Raw genomic sequence first — 15252 nt, 5'->3', positions numbered from 1 at the left:
AAAAATCATAAACAATCTGAAAGCTTATCATCATGGGACTGATGAAAATACAAGGAGGAATATTATGCAACTACTAAGAATAATGAGTTAGAGAAAGATCTCTGGATAAGGAGTGAGCTCCATGTTATATTATGCAAAGAATGTCTCATGGAGAGTCATGTGCACATGATCACATTTAGAAAAAAGATTAAATAAATAGGACAAATACAGAGAAAAGTGTTAATACCAAGCTATTAGTGATGGTTACATGGAAGAAGTGAGGCTGGAAAGAGAAGGGTCACAGTAAAAAGAGAGATCATTAGCTTTCTCTTTCTATATCTTTATTTTGTACATATTTATATATGTTATGTGTTTCAACAAGCATGAAATACTCTTGCAATTTAAAAAATAAATCATAAATAACATGAAGGAACTATGGCCATTTTCTTTTATAAATCCTACCCATGAGTCTTGTCTCAAATTAAATTCTAAATTCTCTAAATTTATTGATAGAATTATATGCTTGGTAATTCACCATCTGGTGCCTTGTTACTAATTGCTGCCTTGAAGTATAATTTAAAAATGCATTGTTATTTAACTTTTGTATTAATGTCAACTACTTAATTAGAGTGTAAATTCCTTGGGATAAGGGCAGATATTCTACACTTTGCTCTCAAGAGCTGTTCAGAACTTCACAATTCACTCACTCATTGATTCCTTAGCAGATGTTTACAGAGTTTCTACCAGCTGCCAAGTCCTGTGTTGGATCCTAGGAATACAGCACAATCTCAGACAAGACGTGACCTAAGCCTGAAAGTTTGGTGGGAAGGAGGCACCAGACAAGGTCTTATAAATGTCTTGAGTGTTACAAAAGAGAAATGGCCATGTGTTTTGTTAGCATCTAACAAGGTGAGCTTTTGGAAAGATCAATGATGTAAGGGTAAGGAGACTTGACTTTGACTCATCTATATTGCTCTCTCCTCAGGTGACAAGATAACATATCAAATAAAGAAATAAAATGGAAGTACTTTTTCAAAATTAATATGCTAAACAAATCCAATGAAATATGATATGTAAGGAGATTAATTTGTGATTAATTTGTCTAATAATAATATCAATGTCAATAAAGATAACAGCTAATGTTTATTGGGTGCTTACCATGGCCCAAGCCAGGTTGTTAATGTGCATGACTATGATGTCAACCAATCCCTTTATGGTGCCCCACCAATTCCAGGGACCCACAAACTTCATTTCCCTTTCAGCTCAATACTGTGTAACCTAGCAAAGAAAAGTGAGGATTTCAAGAATCCTACCATCTTTCCTACTAGAATTACAAAACACCTGTCTTTGTTTTCAGGCTTATTTAGTTTAAAAAGAATTACCACGTGAAACCTGCATGTTTTTTGTAGTCACTGCATGTCTGAGTAACAGGCAGGAAAAAAAATTAACATTGTACTTAATGAAAAATACAACATTAAGGTTTGTTGGGCAGGTTTTCTTCCCCTGCACATATCATGCATTATTAAAATGCATTCACAGCCAAGTCAGTAGAAACAAATGCAAGGAGGGATCCCATCCATCCAGGACTAAGTGGCGTGCTTCTGTAATACAAATTAGTGGTTAAGAGCTGGGGATCTGGGATTCGAGTGCTTAGTTCAAGTCCTGGTTCCATCACTCACTGGCTGTGACACTTTAGCAACCCACTTAAATTCTTCAAGCCTTAGTTTCCTCATTAGTAAACCAGAATAGTGAAATACCTCCCTCACGGTGTTGTTGAGAGGAGTAAACGTGATAATGCTTATAAGGGGCCAAATGGTGCCTGGGATGCAGCGAGCACTCGAGAAATACTACATGATGACAATATTATCCAATAGGCCACCTAGATTTCTAGCCTCTAGGAATTAGAGGGATACAAAGAAGAGGCGGAGAGGAAGCAAGGACTCTTTTAGTCCGTACCTTGGCTGTGCAGATTTGAACTCCCTGGCTGGTATGTAGTTTTACTTCCAGAGATTCATGCTCTGACATTGAACATTTACTACACTCTATACATGGAAAGTACAGTACTCAGTCTGAAATTCCTGTCAGTGCAAAGCGGGGCAGAAACAAATGTAAAGAAAAAGAGTAGCATTGTTATTGAATGTAAGTAATGGTTGTGCTATTATGTATACCAACATCTCAATCCATGGACATCCCAACTATCTGTTAGAATGGCAGTGTCTTCCTTGATGACTATCACTAAATGAGACAAAATAGAAAAACTATGAGTCAAGACCAGGTTGTGTGATTAGCTTCTGCAGAGAAGAAATGCCTAAGAAATATTTATGATACCTATTTTCAACTATCTACTGGACCTTTCCATCCGGGTATCCAGACAGTGCAACACAGTTTAGAGCTCATTATAAGCTGCCAATTTTGCTTCTGAAATCTTTTTAATACACCCCCTTCTCCCTGTCCCTAATTCATCTCTTGTTTTTAATTCATGTCCCACCAGGTGCTTCTCACCTCCTTCAGTCAATCTTCAACTGCCAAGAGACTTATCTGCTTGAAAAACAAATCTAATTATGACATTCTACTAGTTGAAAACTTCTATTGGCTCCTCTGGTTTGAACTATCACTTAGCTAGTCAGACCTGATACAATCTCACAACTTATACAAAATACCTTTTTTTGTAAAAAATTTTTAAAAAAAGAAGAAGGAAAAAGAGATCTCAGGGTACAAAGGAAATTAGGTTAACAGAGCATAATGAGTTTCTATTTACATTGAAAACACTGGAGATAGGATAGAGAAAATAATTCTGTGCTCTACCTTATTAAAAGATCAATCCTATTTACCTAAAAGAAGGTAGAATAGCACTTAGTTCCTCCTCCATTGGACATTCCTTGCTTCAAGACTAGGTCTCTACCGACCAGAGAATTGAGTCAATAACTTTGTTGCATTAGTGATGCTTTTTGACACAGCAGAGTATTGTGCCTTAACCTCCCACCCCACCCATATTTCTAATTCCAAAAAGTAAGACAGGAAGGGATATGGGAGAATAGGTGGTGGAATGGTGCATTCTAGGAAATTCAGTTCCCACTAGGAAAGCCTGTAGGCAGGTACAGGAACACCTTGGCAGCAGTGAATACTGGGCATTTTAGTTTTGCATACATTCATCTGTTCAGAGTTCAAATGTTAGAGAATCAGGAAGAGGGAGCAAGAGAAAGTTCCATGTTAATATGGTTGGACCACATTAGATTAATACCAATATGATACTGCCTCGCTTGATCATGAAGAGATGATAGATAGATAGATAGATAGATAGAGATAGGTTAATCAAAATTCTGGGCCCATTTTAATTTGAAAAATAACATGTTACCTTATGGGTACTCTAATCCAGGAAACAGGTCACATCCCTTGCTTTTTTATGCTCTTTGGGAGCTTTATTTCAGTGTATCTGGTCTGTGTCTATGGTCCAATACGGGCTTTGCCCCAAAATCATTGGTGGCACTGTCCAGCCTTGCTCTTCGAGCACTAGGATGACAGTGGTACGTTAGTTCCAAGACTCTCTTTTGTACTATATCAAAAGACTTTAATTTGGGGGACTTTCATTTTGGTCTGGAGCATATTGCCTCACTCCACCTCCCAACTTCCCATTAGACATATGGGCTTCTTCCTTTTGGTCGTCCTGTCATTTGGTCACTCAGCATGTAGTCTGACGAAAGAAAGATGACTTTGTCATAGCTTTTGGCTCTGAATGTCAAAATCTTTTTCTGGATATTTGTTCCTCTCAGGCCAGGCAGAACAATACCATTTAAAGTATTTTTGAGCACACCCAATACTGTAAAGCCTTGCACATACACTCATTCCTGGATGATGCCAAATAAATGATCCTCAGAAAGGTCACATGTAACAGCAGGGTGCTTTTGTTTCTTTCTCTTTAGGTAGGGATAATGCTTCCTATATTACATCAGTGGAGTAAAAGTGAAATAATGGATAAATCCTTTGTAAATTCTAAAGACTCATATTCATAATAATTTGTTTAAGAGAGAAAAGTATTGTCAAGTGGTCACAAGAGACCTGAAAAGATGCTTGCAGTCTTCAAAATCAAGAACAATCACAAAAAATAATTGGAAAACAAATTATTTAGATGCTACTTCACTTGAGTCCCTGAGTGTCAGATTTTTACTGCATATATTTATAATTTATAAAAGAGCATAAAAAGCTATAAAATATAATTTAAAGAATTTTGTAAGATTATATAATATTGCAGATCAAATATGTGGTGCAAAAACCAGACATACTGATTACGGGTTGGAACATCCTGGAAAGGTGTGGAAAAGCCAAATAAAACCATTTCTAACAGAATTAGAATGTTTCTAGAAGTAGAATTTTATAAATACAAATAAAAAGAGTGAGAAAGGTAAGTTGTGTGTGGCCTACACGTATGGTCAATGACCCAAGGCCAACAGAACTGCCCACCTGGGGCACAGACAGCAGCTAAAGGAAAATATTCCTTAAAGGAAGAAAAAAAGAACAAAAACAGGAAAAACGTTCTCATTCTCCCTTGGGTTTTGCTAAACTGTGATTTTCTAATATTTAAAGTTTTTGAAAATATGTCAAGGATGGTACTAAGTGCTTTAGGTGGCTGAACTCATTTCTCCTCCCAACAACCCTATGAAGTAGTCACAGTACTATCAATCCATGTTACTGATAAGAAAACTGAGTCTTGGTTTTGCGTGTCTTAGCTCATTTAATCCTATTTTATCCCTAGGGGTATATACACTATTATTATTTCTATTTTATTGATAAGGAACACCAGGCTCGGTAGGAGAACGATGGAAACTTCACTATTGGTGAAGAGAAAGGGAGGTCTCAAGTTTGTGAGCAGATGACAAGAAGTTGACTTTGCAGGGGGACTAAAATAGACAGGAAATTGCAGCAAGGAGCAGAAGGTGGTGGCATTTCCCTGGTAGATTTCTATTTGTAGAGCCAACTTTACAATCTAAGAGCCTTTCTTTAGAGATGTGGGGAGAGAGGAAGCTTATGGTGACTAGAAATAGCAATGGAAGCTAATGAAATAAATGCTGATAGTTAAGCTATAGGCTAAACGCGTTTTAATTCTCAAGTTAAGCATTGGAGATGGGCAGCATCATTATCTCCATTTTAAAAATGAGGCTTAAGATCACATAAACAGGTAAGTGGCAGAGCTCGAATTGAAAACCATACATTCTGTCTCCAAAGCCCATGCATTTACCAAGATGCAAGTATCTGTTACTATGGTCCCTAGGAGCAATTGCTATATGACCAAATCGTTATGTAAGAGAGCTGGGCAGAGAAATGGCTTTATTAAAATGAAACAAACAAATTCAGTTTTTTGGTCATTACCATTCAATACCTCCTGACTCATCTTTACCCACACTTTGATTGACTGGGGTTTTATTCTTCCCCTCCTGACCTAAGCCTGACATGTTTTCTTGGCATCTGTCCAAAGGGAAAAAGAGAGGGAAAAAGGGTTCAGAACACCCACACATTGGAATATAAAGTTATAAAAAGTCAAGTCACTTAAAATTTTGGTCTGTCCTTATGCATAAAATACATATTAAAACTCTTAATGAAAGACTCCAGTGAATTAATACAATTAATATAAAGGATTTGGGAAAATACCTACTTGCTTAGCCTCTTTGATAAAGTCACCAGAAGGAAATCAGCAGCTTAATTTATATCAAGGTGACCGAGCTAAAACAATTCTGTACCATGTTTATACACTGACCTCACAGAACTCATTTTCTAATGTTAATTTATAAAACTGAAGGAAGGATCATTTCATCCTTAACGGGAATGACAAAACGTGAGGACAATGCTATAACATGGCGGAATGGAACAACGACAGGCCTGAGAATCCGTAATATGAGTTCTACCTCTGGCCCTGCCATGAATTAGCAGCTGTGTGACCTAGAACAAGTTTTTTACCTCTCTGGGCTTCAGTTTTCACAAATGTAAAAATAACTGGGGTTAAACCAAACTATCTCTAGAGTTACCTTACAGGTAGTGAGACATCCAATTTGGCTATGAAAGTGATCCAAATATTCCTGGGAATATCTGGCTTTCTGTTTGAGGAAGTCACAAGAAGGTCTATTTGGATTGGAGACTGAGAAGACTCCTGGGAAATAACCCAAGTTGTGTCAATTACTAGGATCCAGAGCCACGTTCAGTAAAATAGTGAGTGGCCAGATAGAAGTCCATTCTCTGAAGGCTAAGGGGTTTACTGAGAAATAAATTATCCCAGAAGATAGAGGGGAGCTCTGCAAGGCCTCTCTCATGGCGAAGCCATGCGTACCTCATGTTGTCTGGCACTCAGATGTGTGCCCTGGTCTACCCGTGCATGAGTTCCATAGGGACGAGTGGGAGCTTTAAGCCAAAACTGATGTAGCAATTTCATTCGGCCCCATAAAATCCTGTGGTACAGTCAACCCTGCTTTGAGGCCCCTCCAGCTGATTAGAGGGTTTAGCGGGCTGATTAGAGCATGGAGTCCAACTAGAACTCAACTGAGTTCCAACCTTCCACCTTCCAGCTGTGTGGCCTCAGGCTAGTGACTTAATAGTCGTGAATCTCAGTTTTTTCATCTGTCAAATGAGAATTATGTTTTCCTTTTCAAAGTCTATTGAGGTAATTAAATTAAAAATGGCTATAAAGTGCTGACATGCTGCCTGGAGAATGGCAACTGTTCACTGTGTGTTAGTATTACCGCTCTTGCTGCCATGCTTGAGGTTGTCATTACAGTTTCATAGAAAGAGGAGAGACTTTCCCAGCCCCGTGAGTTCATCACAGGCGCCTTGTGTGGAGGAGTCATAATAGTTACTTGTAGGAGCTGCAGAGCCCTCAGAAGCAGCGGAAAGCCTTCCTCACTGAGTGAAGTGGCATTGAGTTAGTGGCCAGGCTAGGCTGAGATAGGGGCACCAGGGAGGCTGTGGCACCGTTGTACTTGCAGGAAATCAGTGGCTACTGGTGGGGAAGTTCTTCCGCCATTGAAGAACTGGTGCAATGTCAGTGTCCCCCAGGAGCAGTCCTTTCTTGGAAGCACGTGAAACACTTTTTGGAAACTGAAGGACATACTTGGAGAGGAATTTCAGGGAACTGGTGGGGAAGCTGGAAAACTTGAGTTCGTTTATTTAGTTAAAAATATTTATTGAGCATCCACTATATGTCAGGGCCTCTTCTAGGCAGTAAGAAAACATGGTCAGTAAGATGGGCAGGGTCCCTGCTTTCACGAAGCTAGCATTCTAGAACTGACTGTAAATATATAGATACACAAGAGATTTTCATTTAGTAATAAGTCTGTGGAAATAATAAAATGTCTTGGGAACTATGACAGAGAGTGAAGGGTAGACAGGCAGGGCCTCACTATGCAAATAGCATTAGAGCTAAAACGTGAATGAGGAGGAGGAGCTGTCTTTGGGAAGATCTGGGGTTACATCTCCCATACAGAGGGGGCATCGAATGCATAGACTCTGGGTCAAGAATGAGCGACAAAGCAAGGATGCTGGAAGCAAACTACAAGTGGAAGAGCAGTTTGATGGGGAGAAGTAGGAAGAAGGCATATGGATTGCAAAGGACCTCTTAGTCACACACAAAAATGTAATTGAGGGGCTGGCCCTGTGGCCGAGTGGTTAAGTTCACGCGCTCCGCTGCAGGCGGCCCAGTGTTTCGTTAGTTCGAATCCTGGGCGTGGACATGGCACTGCTCATCAGACCACGCTGAGGCAGCGTCCCACATGCCACAACTAGAAGAACCCACAACGAAGAATACACAACTATGTACCGGGGGGGGGGCTTTGGGGAGAAAAAGGAAAAAATAAAATCTTAAAAAAAAAAAAAAATGTAATTGAAAGAAAAAGCTCCTAAACTGAAAAGCTAGCGGAATCCAAAATTAGCAACAGGGTGCAATATCGTTAACTTCCAAACAAAATAATGAAGCTGTGGAGTTAATTATCAAAGAGGAGGCGTGTCATCACTTTCAACATAATTTAGTATCCAGTACAATGTTGGGTGGTGAGGTTGCATGAACACCACGTTCTTAGGCATTGTCCAATCCATTTCTTATCAAAAAGGTATCGAGGAACTGTATTTTCAAATCTGATTCTAATAGAAACCAGTGGATGTCATGGAATGACCCTGGACCTGAAGCCAGAAAGCCAGGGGTTATGTTCAAATTACAGGACTGTGCCGTATCTACGTGAAAGACCTTGGGAAATCCACTTGGCTGCATTGAGATTGTTTCCTTATCTTTAAGTTTAAAGTAATTGTTACTGCGCAGGGCAACTGTGAAAATTAAAAAGATAATGTATCTGAAAGTTCCTTGGAAATTGTGAATTGTCACCCAAATATTTCTTATTGGTCTTATCATTCTTTTTCACATTTCTTTGAAGTTTCTTGTCATTGTTGTTTCCAAGTGAAACCACTAGAGGTCAGTTTTACATAAATTGTTTAAAGAAATCACAAAAGTGGGAAAAAAAAAAGAGAACATTTTCTCACTAAGCAGCATAAAATAATAAGTTTAAGGCACAGAAAAAAAATAAAGATGGTTTTAACAAACATTTTTTGATAACTGGAACAACGCTTCTTCCAAAAATTGTTACTCAATAGACTTAAATAGATAGGGAGAGGAAGGAAAGATGGAATGTGTTGTGTCTATTCATGATGTCCACACAGCTTAAAGTTTACATTGATTATTGATTATTATCCTTCAAACAGGTCTATGATGAGCCTCATTTTGAAAATAAAGAAACTGAAACATAAATATGTGTAACATACCGAAGATCAAACAGTTTGAATCTGAAGTCTTTCCACTGTCATACTTGGGAAATAATGCAGTAAAAATGGTGTCTCTATACTGGATAACGTATCACATGACAGGTTAACATTACAGATTTTCCACTTGCAACTCTAGATAATTTATTTAGTTCCCAGTCTCACAAATGAGTTTAGGGAAAACAATTTTATTGTGTGTTTCTCAGAGTATCTAGAAGTTTCTGAGCACAGTGCTGGTAAATACAGTATTGAGATAACTAGCCATGGAGAAAAATATATACCAGCTTGCTCTTAGGAAAAATATGTTGAACAGAAGCAATAACCTAGTCTTTTAAAATGTTTACTTAGTTATTAAGGTTTTGTTTTATTTTATAGAGATAAATATGCAAATCTGCCTTGTTCAGGGGTGGGAGGGGACCATCATCATGCTCATGAAGTAATGAGGTCAGGTAGATGACAGGTTTACATCTCGAGAGATGACAAGAATCTATGTCTTGGTTTTCATTGCGTCCACAACATCTAGCACGGTGCCTAGAGCAGAGGAGGGGCAGTGATGAAGAAGCTCATGTGGCTCAACATGCACATAGAGGCAATTTGCAAAGAAAAATATAAGTTAACTGGGCCCTGACCCCAAGAGTTTGCAAGCTTATACTCAGCTTGAAATGAAAATACAAATTCAAGGACAAATTCTTCCTTAATCTGAAACCTTTGGCGTCTAACATGATGTCTGGGACTTAGTAGGTATCCAGTATATTCCAGAAACGTGGAATCTCTTTAATAAGAAGGAAACAGAATCCATTTGATGCAAAATCCCCAGACTCTTGAGGAAGAAGAAGAAATCATATCAGGTCCATAACAGACTTAGTTCTGGATCCCAGGATTCTAGAGGGCCCCTTCCCGAGTCTCTCTTCCCCAGGAGCACTCACTTCATTCTGCCGCATCTCTGGCTTGTCGTCATCTCACAATTTCTACAGTCTCAAATGAAGAGAGTTAAAGAGGTTTCCATTCTTTGAAATCTTAGCTGGGTTTCTAACAGGAAGGGAGAAGTTTTGTGAAAAGAAATGAGGGAAAGAAGACTTATGGTGGACTCTGCTAGTATCCAACAAATGGTAACTGCCCTCTGCTCTCCTTCCTAAATTATGTATCTCTCCATTGCTCATGACACTAATATATATAAGTTAATGCATCTCTTGTGCCTAAAATAGTGCCTGGAACTTAATAGGTATTCAGTATATGCTGGCTGAATGGGAATGAATAGAATTGTTGAATTGGATTGCATTATATTTTGGACGTTATTTTAATCATACTTTGTCCATTCTTCTTCCAGTTTGGAAGTTGCAGTTTCTCTGCAAGGAAAATTGTTTGATGGTGCTATTCTCAAATGGGTTAAATGGGTTCTTCCATTTTCAGAGAAAAAGAAAACTTTAATTTTCAGCATTTTCCATGACACATCAGGAAAAATACAAAGTTTCCTATACTCTATGGAAAATGCAGTAATAGTTTTAAGTAAATACTTTTATTTCTAATCAAAACTTTCTTTTCTGAACATTTGCCCTCGCATTATTCATTTCTTCACCCAAGAAATTGTTTGGGAGCCCCAAGGTCTCATTGTTCCTCCCTGCATTTATTTTATGGTATCAAAGGTTAAAACTTGGATTGCAATCTTAGGAAGAAATTAATTCACTGATTAAGAAAAATGCACTTTAAGCAATACACATTTAAATAACTGACAAGCATAGGGCAATGTATTTCTGTGGTTTTTTTTTTTTTAAAGACCGTTTCTTTCTACTTAAAATTTTAAGCCGTTGCAATTCTTCCACCCTATAGCCTGGAGAAACACAGCACGAATTACTAATGAGGGAGCCCCAATTTGCACTGCAGTGACCACCTTCAGAACAAAAGGGTCAGAGCTGAAACCAGGAAAACAGCAGTATTTTTTATCAACCAGTTGCTTGAAGCACTTTTAGACCTTAGCTCTACTTGAAAACATTTTGCAATGTTCTATCATCCTTCAGCTGAAGGCACTTGGCCCCAAAGACTCTGCTTTCAAATAAAGAAATGTTCACTTAAAAAATACCTCCAATCCTTGACAAAAATTTTTCTCTTCCTTGGAAACCAAGAGCCTATTAATTTATGACATATACAAAGGATTTAATTTTTACTGCACTGAGATTTTGCCTAGTAGCTTTACCAGAATCAATAAGAGAAAAGGGTTAGAATAAAGACGGTGCAAGAATAAAGATGCTCTAAAGGAGAGAATTTTTGAAGATTAATGTCTGGTTGTGTGTCTTCTCTTGGAGCAGTGCGGAAGAGGGAATTTCCTCCTGCCCTGGGTGAGTTGCAACATATCCCTGGCCTGGGGTTCTACCTCCTCCCAATGTTCTCTTACCCAACATCTAGAGAGATTTTAAAATAAGTAACAGGCCATTGATTTTCCAAAATAGAAGGAAAGTGGGGGGATGCTAGGAAGGAGGGAAGAGAAAGTCGTTGAGAGCTAGACTGGGGTTGAGAGATGATGGAAGAAAGCTTATTTATTATAATAGAAAATTTTGTTTGTCCTTCCTCACCTTTGGGTCCCGGTGAAATTGTGTGTGTGGCACAGACTTCAGCGGTAGGACGACTATCGATGTCCAGACCCAGACTCTGAATTTGCAAAAGAAAAAATACCAGGAGGATGAACTGGTTCCTTCGAAGTGGGGCTCCAAAGCCACCCATTGCTCTGGTTCTTCCAAAAAGGGTCGCCCAGAAGAGCCAAACAAACAGCTTTATTTTAAATAAAACTTTCTGCTTTGGGGAAGAAAGTGAAGTATCTGGAGCGCACATTCCAAAAAAGGGCTGCAGAGACGGGAAAGAAGCATATCCTAGGTTGTTTATTTTCTCAGTATTCCAAATGGACCATACATTGTCCAGACTGTTTATTTTCAAGTGACAACAGTTTATTGAAAATTATCTCTGAACTAAACACTCAAGTGTGCAGGTCAGTAGAAACATCCCACAGAGCAGAGAGGAGAGAGATGCCTTTTGCTTGGTACATGAGCTGACAATTTAATCCCCTACATTGTATTTAAATATTGGGTTCCAGAAAGATTGAACCAGAGATTTCCTGAATTACCTGCATGTTATGTAAGCACTATGCACGGCTTTGAGCTTTTTCATAAGGAAATATTCATGACCTGTTTGTGGCAGTTGAACAGTAAATCTCTCACTGCTCCCCATGACCTTATTTCCTTCCCTTGCTACAAATAATTGTTTTGGGATTAAACCCAAAAGGAAGGAACATCAGCTTTTCTACAAAGCAATTTGCCAGTAAGTATCAAGAATATTAAAAATGTTTATAGCCTTTAGCCTAGTAATTGCTCTTCTGGTGTGCTATTTAAGGAAGTATTTTGAAATGTGGCCATGGCTTTATTTGAAATGGTATGGCAAAAAGGGGGAGGGGCATCAATTAACTAACAACAAGTCAATGGTTGGTAAGTCATACAAGCACAAATGTAGGAGAGAGTGTGATGTGACAATTTTCGTAAAATGATGTTTGTAGCAAGTTTTTATAAAATGGAGGGAAAAACATGGCATTATGTTTATTAAAAAGAAGGATATGTATAGATATAGATATGTAGCTACAGATATACACATATAAACAAGAGTGGAAATAGAGATCTCTCTCTCTCTCTTTCTACACTTATGGATCTATCTATCCATCCATCCAACCATCCATCCATCTGCCTGTCCGCCTACCTATTTGTTCCATCAACCCATGACCTGTGTGAGTAACCCAGTCGTAGTAAGATACTGAAAAACTGGAACCAGAATCACATATAGCAGGGAGATGCCTTGCCTTCTCCATTCTTAGAAAGGTATGTTGACTAAGAGTTGGGCTAGAAGAGGTTTTGGATCTACTTTCCTTGAAGTGGGCAAAGAAGGACCTTACAGATCTTAATAAAGACTAATAAAGATTATCCCTCAGAGATGTCATTACCAGTAATGGTCAATCTAAGAAATGCAGATGTATTCCTAGGGCTGCTGGAACAAAGTCTCACAAGCTGAGTGGTCTCAACAACAAAAACTTACTGTCTCACAGATCTGGAGGCTAGAAGTCTGGCAGGCTATGCTCCTTGTGAAGGTGCTAGGAAAGGATCTGTTCCAGGCCTGTCTCAAAGCTTCTGGTAATTCCTTGGCTTGTGACAACATAACTGCAATCTCCACATGGAGTTCTCCATGTGTGTGTGTCTCTGTGTCCAAATTTCTCCCTTTTTATAAGCATACCTGTCATATTTGATTAGGGCTCACTCTAATGACCTCATTTGAACTTGATTACCTCTGGAGACGCTATCTCCATATCTGGTTACCTTATGAGGTACTGGGGGTTAGGTCCTCAACATATGAATTTTTTTGGCTGAAGAGACAATTCAACCCATAACAATAGGCTTATAGTATAACTGAGCTGATCTTTTCATAAGCAGCACAGAGAGAGGGAGGGAAAGGAACTGGCATCGATTGAATAGTCATTATGTGCAAGGATAAGGTTGGTCTCTTAATTTTGGTTTATCTTACTTAAGCTTTAGCATAGCCCTGTGGAACAGATGATAATCCTCCTATTTTGCATATGAAGTACATGAGGTTCAGAAAAGTTAAGCAGTTTGCCTAAGGTCACTGTGATGGTTGATTTTATGGTCAATTTGACTGGATTGTGGGCGCTGGATATTTGGCTAAACGTTGTTTCTGGGCATGTCTGTGAGGGTGTTTCCAGATGAGATTAGCATTTGAACTGGTAGACTGAGCAAAAGGGATTGGCTTCCCTCCTGTGAGTAGGCCTCATTCAATTGTTAAAGCTCCAAATAGAAAAAAAGGTGGAGGAAGGAAGAATTTGCTCTTTGTCCTACTGGTGGCCCCGAGACTTTGGTTTTCTCCTGCACTTGGACTGGAGCTTACAGCATCAGCCCTCGGTTCTTGGGCCTTTGGACTTGGACTGAAACTGTGCCACCTAGTTTCCTGGGCCTCCAGCTTGCAGACGACAGATCATGGAACTTCTCAGCCTCCATCATTGTGTGAGCCAAGTCCTTATAATAAGTCTTTGTCTCTCTAGACATAGATATAGGTATATAAATAAATAGATATATATGGGTATAGATATTGATATAAATATAGATATGTCCTGTTGGTTCTGTATCTCTGGAGAACCCTGACTAATATCATCCATTGAAAAAAGGACAAAAGAAATTCAAACACAAATTATGCGCCCAAATTCCTCTTTTAAAATGCTATTTGGTTTCCATAAAGGTGAATATTCTCGAGCTTTGAGGATAGATTAATTTTCACACATTTTTTTCACTTAAAACGTCCAAAGTGGATGCATTCGTCATGTCAACAATGATAGGAAAATAGTGGGAATTAATAGAATGGTGTTAGAAGCCTCAAATATCATGTCTGTCATAACCAGATGTATGACATGGAGCAAATCACTCAACTTCAATTGCCACAAAGCACATTAAGTGAGTTTGGACTTGATATTTAATGTACTTTCTGAATTCTATTTTCTTTGAAAATAGGTATTCTTTAAGTGATTTAGACTATTCTAAATCTACTTTTTTAAATTTCTTTTTCAATCATTCCATGGCATGCAATGATAATACATTCATTACACCTATATATAGAAATCTACTGGTAACAGTTTGAAGCAAATAACAGTCCTCGCTATTCTTTCTTGGGATATCCTACTCTTGTTCTTTCCAACCTCTTTTTTTTTAAACTCAACAATGCATATAAATATCTTTCCAGATTAATGAAGCCAGCCTTCGTTGTCTAGTGGTTAAGATTTGGCGCACTTACCGCTGTGACCCAGGTTCATTTCCTGGTCAGAGAACCACACCACCCACCCATCTGTCAGTTGTCATATTGTGGCAGCTGCATATTGCTGTGATGCTGAAAGCTATGCCAGTAGTATTTCAAATACCAGCAGGGTCAACCATGACGGACAGGTTCCAGCACAGCTCCCATACTAAGACAGACCAGGAAGACGGACCTGGCCACCCACTTCCGAAAAAATTGGCCATGAAAACCCTGTGAATAGCAATGGAGCACTGTCTGATATAGCACCAGAGATGAGAGAATGGTGTAACAAAGACCAGGTAGGGTTTCACTCTACTGTACACAGAGGCACTAGGAGTCGGAATCAACTTGATGGCACTAACAATAACAAATATTAATGATTAGACTATTATACCAAATTTTGAATTGCTTCAGATTATTTCATCAAATATTTTGTATATAAAACAATTATTTAATCAGTGCTATATTGTTGGGAATTTAAAGTTTCTAATATTATTAACATAAATAACTCTGTGATGAACATCTTTAGAGCTCAATCTGTGTACTCATCCCTTTTGACCCTTGAAAAGAGACAAAGGTATATGGTTTGGTAACTCACTGAATGTTGAGAGCAACAGATGAGAAGAAATTTTTTTTAAATAATTCATATATTGCAGTCAG

At 38.6% G+C, this 15252-nt stretch overlaps 2 protein-coding genes across 4 annotated transcripts in view; one reads left to right on the top strand and one right to left on the bottom strand.

Moving 5' to 3' along the window:
* LOC123275742 (putative inactive carbonic anhydrase 5B-like protein) overlaps window positions 1–1131 on the top strand; it is a 44024-nt gene extending 42893 nt beyond the window's left edge. For both annotated transcript variants that reach the window (XR_011493316.1, XM_070481513.1), the window contains exon 4: window positions 705–1131. Coding sequence is in view for 1 of the 2 variants with exons in the window: in XM_070481513.1 (XP_070337614.1) it covers window positions 705–787 (83 nt within the window). In the remaining variant the exon portion in view is untranslated. The remainder of the gene's footprint in view (window positions 1–704) is intronic.
* COLEC10 (collectin subfamily member 10) overlaps window positions 1–11720 on the bottom strand; it is a 45551-nt gene extending 33831 nt beyond the window's left edge. The window contains exon 1 of one of the 2 annotated variants that reach the window (XM_014867702.3): window positions 11334–11720. In XM_014867702.3, the coding sequence (XP_014723188.1) occupies window positions 11334–11589 (256 nt within the window). In that variant the 5' untranslated portion in view covers window positions 11590–11720. The remainder of the gene's footprint in view (window positions 1–11333) is intronic. The other variant, XM_070481511.1, reaches the window with a different exon arrangement.
* Window positions 11721–15252: the final 3532 nt, after the last annotated feature.

This window comes from Equus asinus, chromosome 12 (assembly GCF_041296235.1).
Source record: "Equus asinus isolate D_3611 breed Donkey chromosome 12, EquAss-T2T_v2, whole genome shotgun sequence".
Classification (NCBI taxonomy): Eukaryota; Metazoa; Chordata; class Mammalia; order Perissodactyla; family Equidae; genus Equus; species Equus asinus.
Note: the sequence above shows the minus strand (reverse complement) of the source record. Positions and strands in the feature narration are given on the sequence as shown.